Source organism: Plasmodium coatneyi, chromosome 13, assembly GCF_001680005.1.
Source record: "Plasmodium coatneyi strain Hackeri chromosome 13, complete sequence".
Taxonomy (NCBI): domain Eukaryota; phylum Apicomplexa; class Aconoidasida; order Haemosporida; family Plasmodiidae; genus Plasmodium; species Plasmodium coatneyi.
In genome coordinates this window covers 141,854-167,077 of record NC_033568.1, presented here as the reverse complement: position 1 = coordinate 167,077, position 25,224 = coordinate 141,854, and the positions used below count along the sequence as shown (strand labels likewise).

Genomic DNA, 25,224 nt, shown 5'->3' with positions numbered 1-25,224 from the left:
ATACTTTTATATGAATGTATAGAGGAAGAGATCTAATTTACTCCATTTTTTTCTTCTTTCACTACTTCATTCACCCATTATATTCATCATTACATACAAAATAGAAACAAAATACAAAAAAAAAAAAAAAAGGCAAGAAGTATTTTATGGAAATAAAAAATGTTTTAAGGAAAAAAAGAAAATTTTAATGAACACTTCCTATTAAATATGTAGCGTATAGGTATGTACACATACATATAGAGGAAAGGAAAGGGGAAGGAGTAAGGAGAAGGGGAGGGGGGGGGCAAAAAAGGGGGAATTTTTTTACATTATTAACTGCATACAATATGGCACATACTAACAATTACTAACAACAACTCCTTCTAATAATAAATCCCCCTTAAAAAAAAAAAAAAATGGCAAGAATATTAATGAATAATACATTCCAAAAAAATTTTCCCGTTTAAAAAAAAAAAGAAAAAAATATATTTCACTGTTATATATACAGAACAACTGAATAAGATATATAATAGTGCAATATTCTGATTAATAATTCACAGTACAATAGTATAGTAATTAAATGAGCAATATATGGGAAATTTAAAATTTCTAATTTTATTATTTGATTCCTCAGCACATTTTCTTTTTTACTTTTATTCCTTAATTATATGTATATATGCATGTTATAATTTCCTATACATATATATAAAGTGTCATTACCGTTTATACATTTTTAAGGAAAAGTATATATAATGAATTCTGAGCACAAATTTAATAACCATAATTATAAAACAAACGGATTTCACATATACCTTTACCTCGTATAAATATGTGAATAGTTATAGAATAAATTTATTATATACAACAACACGCACATAAACAATGTCGGATGACGGACGAACATTAACGGTTACTTTATTATTCATAATAGATAAATTAGCTGTATGTGCATGTAATATGTAGTACGTTTTATAATTAAAATATAGACATACGTGGAGACATATATATTTTGCGCATTATATCTGCAGAAGGAGGATTTGAGTCAATTACCTTCAAGAAGAGAATATAAGGAATTAGTGGAACAGGCAGAAAAATTCAATGATCGAACTTGTGCTCCTCTCGTAAAGTATGAAATAGGGAATTATACAGATGACGGATCTGTCAAGGATCAAATTATAAAGGCACTGTGTTATATACATAAAATGGAAAATAAGGAAGGAAGGAAGAAAGAGTGGTTTCATCTTTTCTATTATTGGATGGGTGAAATGCTATTAGGGAAATTACAAGAAGGGAAGTTTTCGAGTGCCATGGAAAACTGTGCAAAAGAAATTCGTCAACTGGACAACGAAAGTACAAAATTTTCTATGTACGCACCGGATAATGAAGAATTATTCAAAGGCATGAAGAAACTATTTGATTACAAGATAGACCAAGAATTCATGAGGACAGTGGTAAGTCCAGAAGGAGAACATTGTCCTAAAGAATATCAAACATATCTGCTGAATGTCAGGACAGCCTACCTTAAAGTGTATGGCGCTTGCAAATCTGCGAATGGTAAAGGATGGTGTAAGGATTTTGAAGAGTTATATGGAAAAATAGAGGATGGGGAAAACTTCAGGTCAGAGTATGATCTAATTAGAATGGTAGAATATGCACACAAAAATGGTGCCCTTCCCAAGGCGGAGTCATTGAAGTCCAATATAACGGACTCCTTTGGCAATATCGATATTCCTTCTTATACTTTCCTTGGAATAGCAACTCCCTTAATCACCTTCTTCTTCTACAAGGTATGTGCCACAGTACAATTTATATATGAATAGTATAATGAACAAATTTTGTTCCTATGTGCCCAAAGTATAAATAACGACCATTATTATCATAAATACTGAGTATGAAAAGAATCAAATTCATATATATGTGGTATATGTTCCTACGCCTCTTACTTTCCCTTTTTTTCCCTTTTCTTACCCTTTTAGTATATTTCCCTATTAGTCCCACAAGGACATAAATCTCCAAAAGGAAGTGGTAGAAGAGGAAAAAGAAGTTTTGTTAAACGTGAATTTGACGACGACGACACACTCACACAGAACGATGACGACTCGAGAACAGAATATTCAACACTTGGTTCAACAATATATGATAGAACAGATGTTTCTACCATATATGATCGTGGTAGGTCACCACCACCACGAGCATCTGGGCAAAGGAGAAGGAAAAATGTCTCTGAACAGGACTGTCGTAATATTAGTTATGGAAGTATGGGATGTATGTAAATGCGTTCCCCTTCCCTTCCCGTTAATTAGAAATACTGCTCGTAACTTCCCTCCTTCTTCCTTAGACTCCTTCCAAACAATTATGAAGGAAGGCCTGCGTCGGATGTCTACCCCCACCACTTGCTCCAATGTTCCCTTCCTATTCCTTCCTTTAGGGAAGGTAATGTTCCCCTTCCTTTTCTTTCCTTCCTTCCTTCCTTCCTTAGACCCTTCCTAACAATTATGGAGGAAGGCCTGCGTCGGATACCCTCTTCCCCGTAAGCACGAGCCCTCCTTCTTTTTTCTTAGTATAAATGCGGAAATTTAAGTAATAATAATAAAAATGTGCACAAGGTGTTCTTCCCTGTACACGCATATACAATTATCATTGTGCAAATGACGTATTCTACGCACATAGAGGGGGAGAATGTTATTGTTTCCTTCCTTCATTACATGGGTAAAGTGTCCACTTTAGATATTGACCATTTGGATGATGTCCATTGGAAGGGAGAGGGGGTGAAACGTTTCTCCTTGTACATATATATATAAGAACTGCACATAGGCATGTAGATGAACTGTATATGAGAACTGTGCACTATATATATATACATACATATGTATATATATATATATATATATGCATTAAAAAAAATTAGGAGTACTTTTCCTTTTTTTTTTGGGGGGGTGAGGGGGGGCATATTAATATAAAAAGAAACTTTTAAATCAATTAATACGTATTTGAATTCATATTGAATACAAATATGTGAATGCAAATATGTGAATAGTAAACTATGTGAATAGTGTAAATATATGTGAATAATGTAAATATATATGTGAATAATGTAAATATATATGTGAATAGCGTAAATATATGTGAATAAATAAATGTTCACATGCATAGAAAAAGAACAAAAAAAGAGAGTATGCTCTCCTTCTCCCTCTCTGCTGCACATATATTCATGCATTCATATGAACTGCACATGTACATGAACTATACACTATACCATACAATATATACATGTACATTAACAAATATTTTTCTTAATGAACAATCTTCCTACCACCTAAAAATCTTCTTTTAAATAATAACAATAGAAAGCATACATTAATTTTAAAAGAAGTACATACACAAATATTTTCTCAGCTCAGAAGGAAGAAAAAAAAAGTAATTTGTTCTCCCCTCCCCTTCCTCTTCCATACACATAATAATGGAATGAGGTGAAAATAATAATAATAAATAATACAATGCCCAAATGTACAATGTGTACAATGTATAAAATGTACAAGGTGTACAACGTATAAAATGTACAATGTGTACAATGTATAAAATGTACAAGGTGTACAATGTATAATGACTCCAATGTACAATGTGCATATGTAATGACTCTGATGTACATGTACATTTATGTGTTATGACCACTTGAAAAATTAAACAACACATATATTCTTAAGGGAGAAAGAATAAAAAATTTTGAATATTCATTAATCATAAGAAGGAACCAAAAATTTTGCACATACACTTTTCCTTTTATACTAAATGTATAAATACATAAGAAACAATTTTTAAATGTAGAATATATGCAAACATTGTTGTGTACATAAAAAATGGTTGAGGTAATACCACTTTATCCCTTATTTTAAAAAGGGGAGGACATTTGAATAATATGTGTCCACATATATATGTGCACATATGTATATTCCGCACTCCACCTCTTCATTCCTCCTCCTTCCTCCTTCCTTGCCAACTACATTTTCGCAGGATCAATTTTTAAATACTTTAAATTCATATGCGCTATTTTATAATACCTTCAATAATGATGATCGTACTATGAACGACTGTAGTACTAATGGTGTCCAGCCTGAACAGTTAAAGACTAAATTAAGGACTAGTAACTTCAGTGGTTGTGCAAATATTATTAATAACGCTGAAAAAATCGCACGTGCTTATTGTACCGCATGTGAACGGAAGGGGCTGCGAACATGGGGTAATACACCCTGTGAATTTTTTTATTACTGGTTAGGAGATAAATATTGGAACGACTTAGGTGGGAAGTCATTCTCAGGCCTCCTGAAGGAAATTCACAATGCTCTGAAGGACATTACTGATACGAAGAAATGTAGAACTGAATACAGCGATGTTAACGAAACACTTCTTCCCCAAATGAAAAAAGTATTCGATTATTTCCAGGAACATGCGACCATAAACGACAGGTTACTAAAGAATGGGCCCAAATGTGACACACAATGGTCCACTTACGTGAACAAAATTTCCTCCGCATGTGAAGCTATAAGAGAAGATTGCGCAGTAGAAGGTAAGGGACAGGGAAGTAATGACTATTGTGGCGAATTTAATAAGAACTACAGGGTACATTGTGGTGTAGCGGAAGCATTAAACTTGTATTGTAAGGAGGCAGCTACCCTAGGGCAAGGTACGCTGTTTACCTCCGTAAAGCAAAAATTAGAGGCCGAACGACTGCAGGCAAAACAAGAAAAAGAATCCATATCCACCAAACTAGACGATGCTATAAGTAAAGCGAGTGCTGCTTCTTCTCTTTCATCTGCTTTTGGTACCTTAGCAGCATTAGAATTACCAGCATTAGCATACTTTTTATATAAGGTAAAATATATCCATTCTACATTAATGTTGCGAAATATAAATAATAGTAATTTCTCCCTTCCCTCCTTAGACCACCTCCTTCCTTCTCCTCCTTAGATCTCCTTACGTCCCCTTCCTTAGACCTTCCTTAGACCTTCCACCGACCACCCTAACAACCTTACTTTCACCATCCAGCCCTAACAACCCCCCTACCACCACCCTAACAACCCTTCCTTCCACCAATGATCCCTAACAACCTTCATTCCTTCTAACTCCTTCCTTCCCTTCAGTATAAACCATGGTCTTCTTGGTTTGGTAACCACACTTCTGGAAATAGAGGAAGAAGGAGCAACAGAAGCAAGGGAAGATCAACTGGACAACAACAATTCGATACACTCACAGAAAATAGCTCAACGTACGATTCAACGGACACTTCAACAACAATAGGTGACTTAACAGAAGAACATTCCACCACGCTACGCTCTACTGCATACACAAGACCGTCCACAAGACAGTCAGCAATAGCACCTACAAGACCATCTACCACCAGAAGTGGAAGAACAGGACCAGGCACAGGAACAAATAACCGTAGGTCAGGTCATCACGAAAATATAGGTTATCAGAACATGTAACACTTTGGAATGTTGAATGAGTGAATGCCCCCTCCCTCAAGAGGGGGAGACGCATAAATAACACTGTGCACAGTTTATATATACAGTGTATGGAAAGAAGCAAAAATTACCATTCTTTTTTCCTCCATTCCCTTTTCTTTTTGTTGCACTTCTTCCTTAATTTTCTCTCTTTAATTTTTTTTTTTTTTCCATTTACTTCTATAGTCCTTAGAGGAAAAGAAAAAAAAAAAAAAGTTTATCAAAATTAAAACTTGTAAAAAAAAAATTTCGTGAACACTTCAGATGTTGAATAAAAAAAATGTACCAAACAAGTCAAAATAAAGTGAAGTGGAAGGAGAAAAAAAGGAAAAATTTCTTCGCCACTTTATTTTGATTTGTTTGGTAAAATTTCTTCTTTATTGCTGATTAAGAAATGCTTATTCATTTTATTCCGAAAATTTTTAACTTCATAAATTTTTCCTTTCCTTTTTCCCTCTTCCTTTCTTTTATTTTGCTCCTTCCCTCCTTTATGCTGCTATTATTATGGGGAACTTATTCCTACATTTTTATGCCTTATTTCATATATATGCATATAGTGCTTTAATACGTTTGTACACATGCAATCCTTATTTGGAAGAAAGAAAAGGAAGGATGTGCATAATTTTGTGGGAAAAAATAAAAGCTTCCATATTTTTCTCCACATGCATTATAGAAGGAACGGAAGATCCTTGCATGTGCTTTTATAATATATGAATATATGTACAACTTCAAAAAGAATATATTAAATTGAAGAATCCTCAAATAAATCATGGCACCAATGGTAAGTAATGATATGCTACACACACATTCATTTCCCACTCGAAATGCACATATATACAAACATTGTACCCATAATTCCTTCATATAAAATTTCAATAAAAAAAAAAAAAATAAGGAGTACACACATATATACTTCGTCAATGATATTTATAGGGACCAAGTGGAACACCTGTTCTATATTCAGAATGGATCTATGAGATGTTGGAAAAGGGGGGGCCCTGGTCCACGGGCCGTGACAAATTGACCGAATCATCATTCATTAATGTAGCTGGGTATGCTGAGTTCAAAAGTTGGCTGGTCACAATTGAAGGTGCATGGAACCTTGTGTCCAAAATAGAGGAAAGCAAGACATATAATAGCGCAATTTGCTCCTGGTTTTATTATTGGTTGGGACTTCTACTCTTTGAGGAATGCAGAATGGACTCTGTTTCAAGTGCTATGAATGCAATATATCAGCAATTGAAGATTCTTTCTGGTGGGAATAAATGTGAGTGTAATCCATTAGAACATCACCTCACTAACAAAGATGATTTCTATAAGAAGAAAAAAGAATTTGAATTTAAACAGGACTACAACCCTGATAATGATAAATTCAGCACCTATTATGAATCCTGTCGTGATTATTATCGTAGGACATACAGACCCACTCCGCCCACATCGTTCCCTTCTAATAATGATCAGCAATGTAAGAACGATAATAATGATCCATATTGTACCAAATTTAAGGAAACATATGAGGACTATTGTAAACAGAACACATCCGAAGAGGGGTGCAAATTGATCAATGGAGCAGAAGTGGCCTCTACACGCAGAGGTGTTGCTTCTGTTAGCAGCAGCAACACTCCTACCGCAGCCGTATCTGGTACATTGGGCACAATAGGAATTGGAATACCATTCGTCTCCTATGTTTTATATAAAGTAGGGAACACATTATATATACTTCAAAATATGAATAATAACGTTTATTAATATTTCCTCCTCTATGCTTAGAATAAATTTGGAATAAACTGTACATATATGAGCACATATATATACGTACACATACAAATTTTTATCCTTTTCTTTCATTTCAGTATACTTCATTCTTTTCATGGATAAGTAATTCTCTTGGTGGCAGCAATAAAAGTAGAGGAGGAAGATCCATTGGACGGGATTTCCATACTATAACGGATGATTCTTCTACCGAATATTCAACAGTAGCGTCAACAATAGCAGATTCCATGACAGAATATTCTGCTCCAACATCCAAAAGAAATAGAACAAATAATGGTAGAAGAGTACAACAAAGGCAAACAAATATAGCTTATCACAGCAGGTAGAACACTTAATGAATATATACTCCAACAGAGAGACATGTATCATCATACAGTTCATACAATGTAAGAAACAGGAAGGACCCCCAGTTCTTTTTCCTTTTTTTTTTTTTCTTTCTTTTTTTCCCTTTATTCTCTTTTTTTTGTTTTGTACTAAAGTGTTTACATTGTTCATGTGTAATCAATATATAAGTTCAGAAAGAAAGAACAAAAAAAAAAATGCTCCGCCCCCCCTTTAAAAAGTGTGTGTGCAAACTCCACTTTCAATTCTGTCTAAAAGTGGCATACTATATGGACTAAGCACTTTCCTATTTATTTAGAATAACACATATATATCACTTAAAGTAAAAGTTTTTCTTATTAAGGAAAAAAAAGATTGAAAAATGAAAAAGTGCAGTACTTATAATCCCGACTTCGATTTTTTGAGTATATTTCTTTTGCTCTAACAATAATAAAGCAACTATAATAAAGCAACTATAACAAAGCAACTATAATAAAGCAACTATAACAAAGCAACTATAATAAAGCACCTATAATAAAGCAACTAATAATAAAACAACTATAATAAAACAACTAATATAAAGCAACTATAATAAAACAAATATAATAAAACAACTAATATAAAGCAACTAATAGGACGACCACCAATAGGATACGAGCTCCACTATGGTTATGAGAATTACGAATACCATATTTTTTAAAAAGTGTCACCAAATAAACGGAAGTTACGGAATCAATGGAAGTTACGGAATCAACGGAAGTTCGGGAAATAACAGCTACCTTTTTTTCAGGAATTCTTCTGGGCACGGGAAACCAGGAATTTCCACACCTGAAATTGCATAATAATACAAAACTAATAAATAAAGACCCACCATCACTAATATAACAAATAACAACGTCAAACCCCTATTCTTACGGCACGTTAATTTATTCCATAATATTTTGAGATGATCCTTTAAGGTCATATTTTTTACGATGTTATTTTTCTTCCTTCCATAGGATAAATTCTTCAAATCTATTTTTGAATTTATTCCTAAACTTGATTTTTTGATATATTTCTTTCGGGCTCGCCAATAATAAAGTGCTAACAATGCACATAATATAATCAGACCCATGACTGTGAAAACTGCCCATGCTATTACCGCGGTATGTTTAGATCCAGGTACACTGCAAGTGATGACACTGCCCGGGTTCCACCAGTTCGCAACTAGCTCCGTAAAAGTTTCAGGATAGGTGCCTGTATAACACGGAATGAACAAAGTAAGGGCCACAATGCCTAATACAAGTAGTAGTAAACTTCTATGTTTCATTCCTCGACGGCAATCACGAAAAAATTTTTTGCACATTGTTCGACATTTGTCCTTAAGACTTTTGTCCTTTTTTCTTCCTCTTTCATACGGTACATTAGGTATAGCATTCTTGAAGGGGTCGTCTTCATTATAAGTTCTATGAGAAAATTGATTTGGTAATTGTGTTCTTGTGTTCGTTCCACCACTTGTTATTGATGATGATCCGTTACTGCTTGAATTACTTCCATCTGAAGAATCATATGGGTTGCTTCTTCCTGTTGTTGCACTACTACCACCACCATAGCGTGATGATGATGTGCTTATTGCACTCACCTAAAAAAAAAAAAAGGGGCGAAGGAAGTTTGTTAGGGGTGGTGGTTGGTGGAAGGAAGGTTGTTAAGGGTGGTGGAAAATTTTTTTTTCTCCTTTTTTTTCAATTTTTACTGAAAAGAGCGTAAAAAATTTTTTTAATTATAATAATTATTATGTACACAAATTTTTTGAAGGTGTAACAGTTGCTCCTATCTCTTACATGACGTGGATATTGCGCCCACGAGGAGTAAAGTATCAAGCTGAGTATGAACAGCTTCGCAGAGGTTAAAGGTGCCATTATTTTGCTGTTTTTGCTTCTTTCTTCATTTATTTTTATTTATGTATATTAGTCAGCAGTATGATTATTTTGTTTTTTTATTATTATTAAGCATTAATAAAATAGTTTCCGTGCGACCTTGCTGCTTTTTCATTGCAGGTGTGTAAATCTAATTTAAAATGAAATGGAACTTATTACAACATACAAAATAATATATATAAAATGGAATATATCTCAATTAAAAAAAATAGATTTTAATTATATTTTGTATTATTTCAAAAATTAATATTTACAGCTGCCAATATTTTGATTGTAAGATAAGAGAAAAAAAAAATATAATCCCCTCACAATCACACTCACTCCCTCACTCCTCCGCTCACCCCCTTCATATCAAATCCTTCACACAAACGCCCCACACTCATACACACTTCTTCCAACAGCTTCATCCTTTAAACCCCTCTTCTTTTAAACCCTTTTCCTCCCACACTAACACCCCCAATACTAAATCTTACACTACCTACCTTCACTCTCATTCCTTCCACACCCCTTCCTCCACTCCCTTTCCATCAACCAAGCTACCTTAGGTGCACCCCCCCGCACACTTTCCTCAAAATATTTCCTTTCTTCAACCCCCGATAACACACGCACCACTTAATAACCCTCCTTCCACCAACCACCCACCTAACAACCTTCCCTTCCGCCAACCACCCCTAACAACCTTCCTTCCAGCAGCCACCACTAACACAACCTTCCTACCATTTGCTACCACCCTTAAAAACCATCCTTCCACCTACCACCCCTACCACCTTAACAACCTTCCTTCCACCAACCACCAGTAACAACGGCTCCTCCCAAAAGGGTCGGTACTGTTCGTAGCGGTCCGTGACGATTACCAAAAAAAATTTGTAGCTATTTGTAGCAGTTCCGTAACGGTTTGTGACTGTTCGTGGTGGTTCCTCAAGCGTTCCAATTTGTACCTAATTTTACGCTCAAAAGAATACATACCATAAAAGCAACAATGGCAAAACCACTTTGCATCCACAAATATGGTAGTGGGGGGGGACCACCTATAGAAAGAACCACAATCACACCTATACAAAACAGAGCTAATACGTATAAGATGGAAAGGGTCAATACGAGAGGTGATGACAAGAACGGTGACAGGAATGCTCCCTCTTTTTTTGTCCATAATCTTCTTTTTATAGCATAAAACAGTTTATTAAAAAATTCTCTAGGTCGAAATTCCCTGGGTCGAATGATCATTGGTTGGAATACCCCTGGGGGATGGAATTCCGCTATTCTTCTTTCATTTTTTTGTGCTTTATTTCTTCTATATGGTGTTTGATAGTCATCACTTTGCTCGTCAATGAGGCTCTCCATGGAGCAAGTGCTGTCCATAGAGCAGAAACTGCTGCTGCTACTGTTGTTTGTTGATAGGGAATTAACACTTTCCATGGAACTGTCCATGGAGCAGGAACTGTTGTCCAAAGAGCGGTCTATTGCACCGAAACGGCGACGGTTCTTCCAAAAGGGATGATAGGAAGCACCCTCATTATCCATTTTGGGACGTCCATTTTTACCATTGTTACTACTTTTTGCTGCATGGAATCGGTGAAATAATTTTTTATCGTTCTGATCAAACAGGCCGCCTGTTCTTTCCTTCTGTAAAGGGACGACGTCATCGTCGTTGTTGTTGTTTGATCTACCATCATCATCACTCCACTTGGATTTTAGTGTTTTAACACCTCCACCAAAGGTGGTGTCAAAGGTGGTACTTCTCTTCTTAGTTTCGACACCCTTGGACGATGTGCTTATGGCAATCACCTAAAAAAAGGAAGGATAGGGCGAAGGAACGTTGTGTTAGGGGTGGTAGGTGGAAGGAAGGTTGTTATGGTGGTGGAAATTTTTTTTTTCACTTTTTTTTCCTTTCCTTTTCTATTTTTCTTTTTTCAATTTTTTAGTGAAAGGAGCGTAAAAGTTTATTCATAATAATTATTATGCTCAAATTTTTAGAAGTTGTAACAGTTCTTATCTTACATGGTGGTGGTGGTTGGGATGTGGTGACCAACAGTAAAGAACAAAGGTGAATATTAAATATTTTGTGAGAGGTATGGGTGCCATCATTTTGCAGTTCTTGCTCCTCTTTTTTGTTTGTTTTTTCTGTTCTTTTTTCCTTTTTGCTCTTTTCTTCTTTAAAGTGATGAGTAGATTTTAAAAGTGGCGATGTTTCTACTTCTTCTTTTTTTGCTTCTTTTTTGAGTGTGTGTACAAATGTATATTTTTAAAGGAAGGAAGTAATTAAAATATACATAATACTAATTAATGCAATTGTTATGTGGTAATTTGAAATAAAAACAACATGGTTTTTAGTTATATTCTATGCAATTTATGATGATAACATCCTTAATAATCATATTCCCTTTTATGAGAAAAAAAAAAAGAGAATATAACACCCCCTCTCCCAACACCCTAACACACCTTACTCCACATACCCCTTTCAAATTGTACGTCGTACTTTTAACGGTGTAATAAATGAAGGCGGAGCAGCAAATTATTATGCACATTTTTAACAGTGAAATTTTTATATACATGTATACACTAAAAAATTCTACCCGTTTTTTTTTTCTTTTCTTTTTTGGGGGGAGATAATGTTAAATAAAAAAAACGCCCCCCAAAAAGAAAAAAAAATAAAAAAAGAAATGTTCTTAAGAATAAACTTCATTAGGAGCATAGAAATATATATACAAAATGCCGGACCCAGTAGACGGAACACCATTAACGGTTACTTCCCATTTAAAAGAATGAGCACATATATACATCATGCATGTAACACATTATTCATGTGTAACACCCTACCCATATTATAATAAGAAAATGTAAGAACACATAGGAAAATATACGTTCTACTAATTATATTTATAGGTACCAAAACTGCAGAATGCAAAGTCGGAGGTACTGTTTTATAGTCAATTCAATAAAGAAACGGACGATTGTGCTGGCGAAAGTGCTGTCGAAAGTGCTGTCGAAAGTATAAAGGGGTATTTAGGAAGTTCTCTGAATTATGCGAATAAAGGCAATGATATCGATAAAATTGTAAAAGGAGTGTGTTATGTGGACAAAATCTATAAGGGTACCAGCACGCATCCGCACCAGAGTGAACTATGTTCTTTCCTGTATTATTACATTGGGGATGTATTATCTAAAAATCCGAAATGTGATAATATGTTTTCACTCATTATGAATATGATATGTTCAGCATTAGAAAGTTCATATAAACTGAAGGGGTGTAAAATTGAGTGCAGCACCAAACATGATAAGGACATTTTCCTTAAGAGAAAAGCAATATTCGACTATTATCACGACTTTAGTGTTATACAGGGTGAACTATTACAAGAGAATCACCAATGTGCTGCTAAATATGGCAGTTATTTAAGCGCTGTCGTTCCAATATATGAAGAAGTAAGGCAGAATTGTGAAAGGGCTTCCTCCAGTACTGATCCATATTGTATACAATTCAACATATGGTTCAATGGAGGTAAAAATAATACTAACATTAATCCAGAACAATTAAAATCAAAATGTGAATCATCGCAGGAAGGCCTTGAACCCAGACCTGGATCTGGACCTGGTACCACTTCCTCCATTGGAAGTGGTAGTGGTGTCGTCCCCACTATTGTGTCCACTGTACTACCGATGATGGGATTACCAACAGTCGCTTTCTTTTTATATAAAGTAAAACTACCATTATAGATCATAGTATACCAATACTCTCATATATATATATGTGTAGACACGTATATGTATGTAATACATATTTTTACACCCCTCCCTTCCTTCCTTTTCTTTCCTTTTTTTTTTTTTTTTAGTATAATCTTCTACCTTCCTGGATACAGAACACCCTTTCCTCGGGTGGAAATAGAAGGAGAAGGAAAAGAACATCCAAGGGGAGGCGCAATATGGACATGTTTACGGACATATTAACAGACGACAACATTTCTACAGAAGATTCTTCCACATTATATTCAACAGAAGCACCTTCAACACTAGCGGACTCAACGGATGTTTCTACAGTATATGGTGGGCGACCACCAGCATCTGGAAGAAGAGGACGAACAAATAATAGGAACAGCCAGAATAGAAAAAACATACACTACCGTGCAATGTAATGTGATGTTCCTTCCTTCCACCCCCCCTGTGGGAGAAACTATAATTTTTTTTTTTTCTTTTTTTGTAATCCTACATGTACACTATTTACACACAGTTATAAAATGTACCAAAAATGAAGGGAAGAAAAAAAGCGAAAAAAAATAAAATTGGCTTATTTCTTCTTACCTATTATGATTTATTTTATTTTTTATTTCCTTTTCCTTTCTCTTTCCTTTGCCCTCTTTCTTCCTTCATGTAGAGAGTTATTCAAAAACATACACAAATGGAAGGAAAGGAAAAGGAAAAGGAATATACTCTCTCCCAAACGAAGTAGGGGGGGTGTTAAGGAAGGAAGTTGGAAAAAAGGAAAGGGAGGCACACGAATTTTTAAAACATAATATATAGAAGTAAAAGCGGATGGGAGCGAAGGTGAGCACATACATACATATTCTTACATCGGGATGTGTTCATTCTTTTTTTTTTTTTTTTTCTTCTCCATATAATGATTGCCATTTTTGTTGTACCATATTCCTCCTTTCTTCTGCATTCTTTTTATAAATGGTGCACGCTTCCTCTCTCACTAAATATAGATTAAATGTGCACATGCATAGAAAAAGAACAAAAAAAAAGAGAGCTCTTTCTATGTTTGAACTGTGCACTACATATATAGATATACCTATATATATGCAATAACTGAAGCGAACACATCTAAATAATAATAATAGTAATAATAGTAATAGCAATAGTAATAACAATACTTCCTGGGAAGAATTGTACATAATTGAATAATAATGGAATAAGTAAATAAATAAATGAGGAAGTATATAAGGAATTTAGTTCTCATTACTTCCTTTTCCTCTTTTGCTCCATTAGGGGACTTCCTTTAACACATTTTATTCCTACTTTGTATTAGGTTAACCATATGTAATGATTCTGCTCTACATATATATATCTATATATATATATATACATATGTCCATATTTATATATGTATATATATATATTTATATATATTTATAGTAGGTTATCATTACTTGAAAAAATTAAATGAAATATATATTATTATTATTGAAGAAACAAGAAATAAAAATTCCACACACATACCATTCATCCACACTTCCACATTCCATAAACTTACAATCATAAAGTGGGCAAAAATTCTGCATACATTCTTTATATTAAATATATAAATATATAAGCAATATTTAAAGTGAAATATATATACAAAGAAATATATATGTGTACACATATAAAACATGGCAGAGAAGGTAATCACCATTACAGGTTTGTCCCCCTTTTGTGTACAGTATAAAAGGAAGCATAATGAGCATGAAGCATTTTATACATGCTGTCATGTAAAATAAAGGAAAAATATACACATATATATACATATGTACATATATATACATATAACTATATATATATATATATAAATATACCTATATGTATAACATATATATATATATATTTATGTTTCACACATAACACCCACCTCCCAGACGTGTAAACTAAAATCAATTACTGAGACGTTAACCTTAAATAACGACTTCTATTCAAATTTCAAGAATTATACAGAGAATCAGGGTGAGGGGGGTACCGAAGGTGCACAATTGGCGTCCCAATTACAGACTAGCTACCCAGATTGTAAGGAAATTACTAAGGACGCTAAGGGAATCGAAAACTCCTACATATACGCATGTATGCAGAATGTGCCACCAAACTACAAAAATAATGAACCATGCCTTTTTTTCTATTATTGGTTCGGCCACAAATACTGGAACGCCTTACGTGGTAAACCATTGTCAGAGCTCTTGCAAAAAATTTCCGAAACGCTGGGAACTTATATCAGTAGTGGAAATAAATGTGAATTTAAATATGAAGAAATTGACCACACCATTCTCCACGACATGAAAATCATATTCGATTTTTACCACGGTTATAAGAATGTACCGAATTTACTAAATACGAGTGGTATCACCTGTCTGAAGGAATGGTCCAACTATTGGACCACCCTTTCCTCAGCATGTGAAAAAATGAAGGAGAAGTGCAAAAAGGACGGGGGCCTGGGTGATCATAGCACTAAACAATATTGCAAAGACTTTAATAATACTTATACATTATATTGTGATATGGCTCAGCTCCAGCAAAAGATGGATGTATTAATAACAAAGATCCAGCGTGAAGCAAACGAAGCCGTTCGTTCTGCTGCCACGACTTCCTCCCTTTCTTCTATCTTTGGCACCTTAGCAACCATAGGTGCTCCATTCCTTCTATATAAAGTAAGTAATAATAGTACCAAATAAAAAAAAAGAACTAAATTATTAACAGTATACCTAATATACACTCCTTAGACCCCCTTCCTTAGGCCCTCCTTGCTTTCCTCCTCCTTAGACCCTCCTTTCCTTCCTTCCTCCTTAGACCCCCCTTTCCTTCCTTCCACCGTACCACCCCTAAAACAACCTTCCTTCCACCCTAACAAATTTCTTTCCACCAACGACCCACCTAACAACCCTTCCTTCTAACAACCTACTTCTAACACCCCTAACAACCTTCCTTCCACCTACCATCCCTAACACAACCTTACTTCCAAGTACCACCTAAGGACCTTTCTTCAACCTAACATAAAACCTGAACCCTAAACCTTACCCCCTCCTTTATCTTTTTCCTTAGTACACTCCGTTAACCTCTTGGTTTGGTAACCACTCAAGTGGTAAAAGAAAGAGAAGATCAGCTGGACATCACCACTTGGACGAGTTAACGGAAGAAACTTCTACCATAGGCCCAACAACAGAGGACGAATCAACAGTATATGGTGTACAGTCTCGAAGGGGAAGAACAGGAACAAGAACCAATAATAGTACAAATAGTCATCGCAATGTAGGTCGCCAAAATATTGGTTACCAGAATATGTAAGACCTGTAAAGGAATGTTCCCCATCAGAGGAACATAAATAACACCGCACATAGAATGAATACAATGTAAGAAGAAAGAATGACCATTTTTCCTTTCTTTCCCTCATTCCTTCTTTTTTCCTCCATTCCTCTTCTTTCCTTCCTTTTTTCTTTTTTTTTTTTATTCCTTTTCTTCATATTTCTTTCGATTTTTTCCTTCCTTCCATGTGTTTGTTTGAATAAGCACCTAACGGAAAAACGTACTCCCAACGTGGATGCGGAAAAAGGTCCTGACATTTTTGAAGAAATATTCTTGTATTTCAAAAAAACAAAAAAAAAATTTTATGAAGTTAAAAAATTTTATAACAGAATGAAGAAGCATTTTTTTTAATCTGCAATAAAAAAAAATTTTACCAAAACAAATCAAAATAAAGTGAAAAAATTTCTTTTTTTACACGCTCCTATTGACGACACATTAGCTTAAACAATATAATACAAAAAACAAAAAAAAAAAAAAAAAAAAAATATTTACTACACCCTAAAACCCGGAATTTCAACATGGAACCTGTTCCTCAGGAACAAAGCCTTCCTCCCTAAACCCGGAATCAGAACTTGGAACCTGTTCCTTATGAACCTCTCCCTTAGGAACATCAACCATAGGAAGTTGTTCCTTAGAAACTTCTTCCTTAGGAACATTTTCTTCTTTCATAAATTTGCATTCCATAAACTCTCGAACCAAAATTTCAAAAAAGTCTTCCTGAACCAGTTTGGCGTCCCCTTTTTGACATTCGTCTAAGACTTCTAAATGAATATCAATAATCATGCGGCGACGTACACCAGCAGGACGACGAACAGGGCGACCAGCACGGCGATCAGCACCACGTTTTTTCCTCCTTTTTATAGGCGTAGAACGAGGTTTGCGTTCCTTTACTAAGATATATTCATGTGGACCATCTGGCTGGTTGTTCACATGGTCAACAATCTGCTGTTTTAAGGAGGGACCACGTACTTGATAAGCCCTTCTGTAACGTTTTCTTCTCGTACCAAGCATTCCAAAGTACTGAACAAAAAAAAAAAAAAAAAAAAAAGGGAAAAAATTGATTTTTAGGGTGCGAAATGTTTGTTCACATACCACAGTAATTACTACTTCAAACCCTAAAATGCGAAATCCTACACACACACTCCCTAAAGTGTGAAATCCTTCACACACACTCCCTAAAGTGTGAAATCCTACACACACACCCTAAAAACGCGAAATCCTACACACATCCCCTAAAATGCGAAATCCTACACACACACACCCTTAAATACGAAATCCTACAAACGCACCCCCAACTGATTCATTCACGTTAATTTTTCTTTTCTTTTTTTTTTTTTTTTTTTTTTTAATTTTTTTTTTTTTTGGTTTGCCATTTTGCCAAACTTTTTCTTCCAAGCACGAAGAAGCAATTTTTTTTTTTCTTTTTCTTCTAATATTAATTTTTTCTTTTCTTACCTTCCAAAGTAAATAACTCGTAACGAAGGTGGCGATGGATACAGGAATTATAGGAAGGTATGGAAGGGAAGAATGCATAAAGTTTACTTCCTTAACTTTGGGTAGCGTCTTCCGTGCTTTAGCAGCTGCAAGCACTTCTGTTTCTGGTCTCCTTGGGGGTGGTGGAGGAGGATGTCGAGCTGGTAAGGAATCGGGTTTTGGTGGTGCTTCACCAGCTGCGTGACTGCTACTACCACTACCACCTAGGCCACCTCCAGTGCCTTGAGTAGTTTGGTCCTTTCCTGCTTGACATAAAAAAAGAATAAGGGAAGAGTAATTTAAGTATAATCGGGCGTTGTTATTTCAATAGTGCTGCGTGTATCTTCATGTGTACACATTCCAGAGGTGTCTGTTCCTCTTAAGGAGGAAGGAAGTTGCTCGGTTCCTTCCTTTAGGGAAGGTATTGTTCCTTCTCTTACTTCCCTCTAAAAGAGACGGAATGTTGTTCCTTTCCTTCCATCTCATTAGGAAGGTAATATTGTTGTTCCTCCCTTAGGTTTTTTTGTACTGTTTTTACCTGATCCATGTATGGTTTCACCACAGTTTTCCCCTAATCCTATCTTCGCTATTCCTTCACGTATATGTTTTTCCCACTGTTCTTCTTTACTTGCGGAGTACGTGTCTACTGTGCTCACATGGGAATCATTACCAACTTTGTATTCACACTTCTGATAACTTCCATTCATCCACTTTACTTCCCCTACTGTTGCGTCTATACTTTTCTTAATATACTCATACATCTTCTCCGGATCACATTTCTTCTCCTCCTTATAGTGTCTCATCCACAGATTAAGAATTTGACATCGTACAGGAGGATCAATATTTTCCAGATAACCTTTCCCCTTTATGATCATGTCGATATTATCCTTTGGACTTGCCATTAAGAAATTTCTTAACATTATTCTACAGAAAGATTTGTCTTTCTCTGTCGCCCCTGCTTCTAATCCTGACATTCCAGTCCTTTCCTCTTCGCATGTACTAGCGAAAGTACTTATATCGCTGTCCTCCACCTTTTCTTCTGACAACTTTTCTATGAACGCCTTCTCATCTTCACTCATTCCACTTTTCGGATTTGACTTATCCGCTATTCCAGGGCCATGGGGTGCTCGAGTAGGTTCTGGAGGGCCAGGTTTGGAGGTGGTTGCTTGTGGTTGGGGTGAAGATCCGTTTCTTCCTTTTATTTTTTGGTCCACGCGTTTTTCTAATTCTTCCTTCACTTTTTCTTCCTTCAATATTTCTTTCTCTTTCATTCCTTTCACTACATCCTCTGCTTCTTCTTTGGATAAATAATTTTTTCCCTTTATAACTTCCTGTAATTCCTCTATATCCTTCCCTTCGAACCATTTCAAAATATCATTCTTGTTTTCGTTTTTCCCTCTTTCTACTTTCCGCCAGTCATTATTGTTCGTTCTACATTCTTTATTCCTCATTATCCATTCATACCCTCTTATTTTTTCTCCCTTCTTTTCCAGATTGTCTATCCAACCTTCTATGATTCCACCAATTAACTTGCCTCCTAACTTCACTTTACTGAACTCAATATTCTCACATACACGACTGTTATTTATATCACCTATATTTTCTTGATATCCTCCTAAAGATTTAGAAATATACTCATTGAATTCTTCGAATAGACAATGTCCTTTGTACAAGTGCACCAAGCTCACGTTCCCTATTACACACCTTAAATATAACTCTATATCACTCATGTTCTTAGGATCCCGTACTCTACGTAAATTCTGATTCAACCCATTCATCCACATGTATATTTTTATAACAGCCTTACAGAATTCCTTCTTCTCTGTACTAAATTGATCAGTTTCTTCTTTCCCATGATCCTCCTTACACCACAGTTTGACCATCTCCTCCTCCTGATCTAAAGTATTGATCAATCCATTAAATATTTCTTCAATAAATTCCCATATTCCTCCCTGTAATAAAAATAAAAAAAGACAGAATAAGAAATAATTATTCATACACATATTTTAAATTTATTCCCTCCTAGTTTTCACTTCCGCCCTTACACCCTTATATATATATTATTATTAGGTCTTTTCCTTCACACTTATGCAAATTTACTGATACCTTACTGCACGCAATTGTTTTGGTTTCCCACCTAAGTACTAAATTCTTTAAAACCTCATTTAAATTCTCATTATCATTCTTTTTCCCAAATTCCTGTTCACAGGGAGAGGGTGGTGGGACTGCCTGTTTCGCTATTTTATCCACTGCACCAAATATTCTTCTGACATTTGCATCCACTTCTGCATATGGGTCACTAACTTCCTTCCTTAGTTTTGTCTTTCTATCTTTCTCATTACAATCATTCTTTGAGGTTATTCTATTATACCTAGTCCTTATATCTTCTTCCTGCATTAACCAATTAAAACCTTTATATAGGATGCTGTTTTCTCCTACAAAAACAACATCTGTAGTTTCTAGCAAACATTCAGTAGACTGCGTGACCTTCTCGAAGGTCTGGTTTATTTCATTCATTGCATGCAGCAAGTATTTAATAATGTCCACTGTATGACAATTATTCCATGCTAACTGCACTATCCATATTTTTAATGCGTAACAACGCAAATAATATTTCATTTTATCTTCTATATTGTCAGATTCATATTCGTCCCCATGTTCGTATAGCATATTTATTGTTCCCCTAAGGAAGTGGCATAAATCCTTATGCTCTGACATGTCGCGTATTACATCATCTCCATCCTTCTTTTCACAGAACGTATATAATGTATCGTCCTCATTATTAATATTCCTACTTATTTCTTTCCCGAAATCATTAAAAAAACCTTCTATTAATTCCAAGGACGGGTGCTACAGGAAAAATAGCATGCACACACACACTTATTTCTCCGTTCTTCTTTAATTCATATACTCATCAGAAGAATAATTAATACAGGAAATGCCTATTCATGGTTCCATAAGAACAATATAATCCATTTTACCTCACTATTCCGATTTCTCGCTCTCCAACTACTACTTAAACTGCTCCATGTTGTGCGTGTTTCCATTTTTTCTGCATTATTCAATGAAATTGGTTCTCTTATCAAATTAAGAATGCAATAATAACATTATATCATTACACGGCTTAACTACTATGCATATACTGTGTACACAACGAACGTAGATACATTCTTCTTTTTTCCCTACATTCCTTCATTTTTTTCCCTATTTTACTTTAATTTCCTTATTTTTTTTTTTTCTTTTTCCTTGATCCATAACCTTTTTCTTTAGGGTGCTCATTATTTTGTTCCTGCGCCCGCTTCCAGAGCGTGCACATACACCTCCCACAATACAAAACAACAGAACACATTGTTGTTCATTAACATAGAATAATCTCATTTTTACACCCTAAACCCTACCCTCATACCCGGAAAACCTACTCCCACACCTTGAATCTTCACTCTAATACCCAGAATCTTCATTCTAACAACCTGTACCCTACACCCATACCCTGAACCTTTCGTTCTAACAACCTGTACCCTAACTCCACACCCTGAACCTTTATTATAACACCCCTAATAACCATCCTTCCATTCCTTCTTCCCAAGCTTCCTTCATTCTTTCCTTCCCTTCCTTGTTCTTTCACTTATTTTTTTTTTTTTTTTTCCTTTTTTCCTTTTTTTCTTTCTTGCTTTCCATCATTCCTTCTTTCCTTCTTACACTTCTTCCCATTCCTCCCCCTAAGGAGCTAAGTAGCAGGACATATTGCTGTTCAAATATCCTAGAAATGAACCTTAATCCTACAGCTTTAACCCTACCTTAACAACCTGAAACCTACCTTAACAACCTGAAACCTACTTTAACAACCTGACCCGTATTCTCATAACCTTAACCCTACTCCCATACACTGAACCCTTTTTTTCTTCCTTCTTTTCTTCTTCTTCCTTTCTTTTTTCTTCTTTCTCACAAGTTTCCCCTCCTTTTCATTCCTTTTTTTTTCCTTTTTCCCTAAAATAATAAATAAAGCAAAAAAATTCTTGCATACGACCTTCCCTCTTCTCCTTCCATATGCACCTTACATTCTTCCCTCACTTTTTCTTTTTTTTTCCTCCTCTTTTTCTTTTTTCCTCCTTTTCATTCTTTCTTTTTGCTCCTGCCTTATTTCTTCTTCGTTAAGAAAAAGAATATTCCCCCTAGGAAACTAAAAACCTGCCCATATTGTTATTGCATAGCCTAGAAAAAAAACTTATCCCATAACCTTAACACTGTTCCCACAACCTGAACCTTCACTCTAATATCCCGAACGTTCATTCAAACAGCCCCAAACCATCATTCTAATACGCGGAACCTTCACTCGGAAACCCTAAACCTTCATTTTAACACCCCGACCAACATCATGCTACCACACCTAACAACATCATTCTACCACCCCTAACAACATCATTCTACCACCCCTAACAACATCATTCTACCACCCCTAACAACATCATTCTACCACCCCTAACAACATCATTCTACCACCCCTAACAACATCATTCTACCACCCCTAACAACATCATTCTACCACCCCTAACAACATCATTCTACCACCCCTAGCAACATCATTCTACCACCCCTAACAACATCATTCTACCACACTAACAACATTACTTCTATGTTCGACCCATCCATCACCTCTATGTGCACCTTTATGCACAATTCCCCCAACAACCCACCTACCACCCCTAACACTACCTTCCTTCCACAACTCACCCAACAACCTTTATTCCATCTCTAGTAACCTTCCTTCCACCTAACAACCCAGCTACTATCCCTATCAACCCAGCTACTACCCTTATCAACCCAGCTACTACCCCTATCAACCCAGCTACTACCCCTATCAACCCAGCTACTACCCCTAAGAACCTTCCTTCCACCTAACAACCCACCTATCACCCTACCACCGAACATATACCACCACCCTAACACCCCACCTACCACCACCCTAACACCCCCTTCCTTATTCCTTCTTTTTCGTTCTTATTCCTTATTCCTTCTTTCCTTCTTATTCCTTATTCCTTCTTTCCTTATTACTTCTTTCCTTGTTTCCTTCATTCCTCCTTAGACACCTTCCTTTCCTCCTTAGATCCCTTCCACCTACCACCCTAAGACTACCTTCCTTCCTTAGATCGTTCCTTCCTTTCCTCCTTAGACATTCCTTCTTTCCTTCCTTAGACCTTACTTTCTTCCTTAGATCCCTTCCATCCTTAGATGCTCCTTTCTTGCTTAGATCCTCCTTTCTTCGTTAGACCCCTTCCTTAAACTCTCCTTCCTTCTAACCCATTCCTTCCCTTTCTAAGTAGACCTACTTTCCTTCCTTAGACCCCTTCCCTTTCCTTTCCTTCTTAGACATCCTTCCATCTTCCTTAGACATCCCTTCCTTCCTTAGAGCACTTCCTTTACTTCTTTCATTCCTTCCTTCCCTCCTTAGACACTTCCTTTCCTTCCTCCTCCTTAGATCTCTTCCTTCCTTCCACCTACTACCCACCTAATAATCTTCTTTCCACCAACCACCCCTAACAACACCTTCCTTCTCTTCAGTATAAACCATGGTCTTCTTGGTTTGCTAACCATTCTTCTGGAAATGGAAGGAGCGGAAGAAGCAGTAACAGGAGGAATAGAAGATCAATCGGGGGGGACATTGATACTCTAAGAGAAAACAGTTCAACATTCGATTCAACGGACACGTCAACAATTGGTGACGCGACAGAGAATTCCACACTACGTTCTTTAGCTCCATACATAGGACCATCTACCGTGGAAAGAGAAGGAAGAGCAAGAGCAGGAATAGGAGCGGGAGCAAAAAGGACAAAAAATAATACTACATCAGGTCATCATCAAAGAACGAATGTAGGTTATGGTCGGATGTAACACCGTCGTTGTGTAACACATTGTAATGTAACACTCATTTGGAATGTTGAATGAGTGTGTGCCCCCTCCCTCAAGAGGGGGAGGAAGCATATATAACGATCATAAAGCTTATACGCAGTATAGGAAAAAAAAAAAAAAGAGACACTTTCTTCTTTTTTCCTTCATTCCTTATTCCTTCTTTCCTTATTCCACATTACTTCTTATTCCTTCTTTCCTTCTTTTCTTCATATGTCATTCCTTCTCTTTCCTTTTCATTTGTAAGTTTGGATAAGCACATACAAAAAGAATACGCCCAAAACGGATGCGGAAAAATGAAAAAAGGTCCTGACATTTTTGAAGAAATATTTATGTGCAAAAAATTAAAAAATATATTTATACACGATAAAAAAATTTATAACAAAAAAAATTAATGAACATATTTTTAATTCTTCAATAAAGAAAATTTTACCAAACAAGTCAGAATAAAGTGGGTAAGAAAAAAATTTTTTTTCACTTCCACTTATATTGACCACACACGAACATGTAAACACCACCATGCATAACACAAAAAAAAAAAAAAAAGAAAGAAAAATATTTTTACTGCACCCTAAACCCGGAATCTGAACTGGGAACCTGTTCCTTACGAACATCTTCCTCAGGAACATCAATCCCAGGAAGAAAATCATCCTCCTCAAAACTGGAATCTGAACTTGGAACCTGTTCCTTAGGAACCTTTCCATTAGGAACAAAGACTTCCTCCCTAAACCCTAAACCCTAAACCCTAAACCCTAAACCCTGAACATTGAACCTGTTCCTTTTGAACATCTTCCTTAGGAACAATGTCTTCCTCCCTAAACCCGGAATCTGAACTTGGAACCTTCTCCTCTTTTATTAAATCAGAACCCATAAATTCTTGAACCAAAATTTCATAAAAGTCTTCCTGGATCAGTTTGGTGCCCCCTTTTTGACATTCGTCTAAGACTTCTAAATGAATATCAATAATCATGCGGCGACGTACACCACGACGACGACGACCAGCAACGCGTTTTGTCCTCCTTTTTATAGGCGTAGAACGAGGTTGTTTGCGCTCTTTTACTAAATAATATTCACGTGGACCAGGTTGGTCAAGATGGTCAAGGAGTTGTTCCTGTATGGTCGGGCCACGTACTTGATGAGCTCTTTTGTAACGTCTTCTTGTCTTACGAAGCATTCCAAAGTACTGAACAAAAAAAAAAAAAAAAAAGGAAGAAAATGCTTTTTTAAAAGGGTCAAAATATTGTTTTAAAAGAAATAATTACTACTTTCACCCTAAGTGCGAAATCTTACACTCACCCTAAACGAGGCACCCCTAAATTGCG

At 35.8% G+C, this 25,224-nt stretch overlaps 5 protein-coding genes across 5 annotated transcripts; 3 read left to right on the top strand and 2 right to left on the bottom strand.

Annotated features, from left to right (window-relative positions):
- Nucleotides 1-861: 861 nt before the first annotated feature.
- Nucleotides 862-2,317, top strand: PCOAH_00047930 (KIR protein; the record flags this gene model as incomplete). The annotated part of the gene is made up of 4 exons (XM_020061576.1): nt 862-888; nt 1,008-1,766; nt 1,956-2,151; nt 2,283-2,317. 4 exons carry the CDS (start codon nt 862-864, stop codon nt 2,315-2,317), a joined length of 1,017 nt encoding a protein of 338 aa, XP_019917139.1.
- A 1,519-nt stretch (nt 2,318-3,836) lies between these two features.
- On the top strand, nt 3,837-5,413 carry PCOAH_00047920 (KIR-like protein; the record flags this gene model as incomplete). The annotated part of the gene is made up of 5 exons (XM_020061575.1): nt 3,837-3,845; nt 3,991-4,120; nt 4,253-4,874; nt 5,118-5,242; nt 5,343-5,413. 5 exons carry the CDS (start codon nt 3,837-3,839, stop codon nt 5,411-5,413), a joined length of 957 nt encoding a protein of 318 aa, XP_019917403.1.
- Nucleotides 5,414-12,196: 6,783 nt separating this feature from the next.
- PCOAH_00047910 (KIR protein) lies at nt 12,197-13,198 on the top strand (the record flags this gene model as incomplete). The annotated part of the gene is made up of 2 exons (XM_020061574.1): nt 12,197-12,229; nt 12,386-13,198. 2 exons carry the CDS (start codon nt 12,197-12,199, stop codon nt 13,196-13,198), a joined length of 846 nt encoding a protein of 281 aa, XP_019917301.1.
- A 3,840-nt stretch (nt 13,199-17,038) lies between these two features.
- PCOAH_00047900 (SICA antigen) lies at nt 17,039-20,001 on the bottom strand (the record flags this gene model as incomplete). The annotated part of the gene is made up of 3 exons (XM_020061573.1): nt 17,039-17,545; nt 17,981-18,261; nt 18,537-20,001. The coding sequence occupies 3 exons, from the start codon at nt 19,999-20,001 to the stop codon at nt 17,039-17,041; spliced, it is 2,253 nt and encodes a 750-aa protein (XP_019917197.1).
- Nucleotides 20,002-24,647: 4,646 nt separating this feature from the next.
- PCOAH_00047890 (SICA antigen) lies at nt 24,648-24,872 on the bottom strand (the record flags this gene model as incomplete). Its single annotated transcript, XM_020061572.1, has 1 exon — nt 24,648-24,872. The coding sequence occupies one exon, from the start codon at nt 24,870-24,872 to the stop codon at nt 24,648-24,650; it is 225 nt and encodes a 74-aa protein (XP_019917260.1).
- Nucleotides 24,873-25,224: the final 352 nt, after the last annotated feature.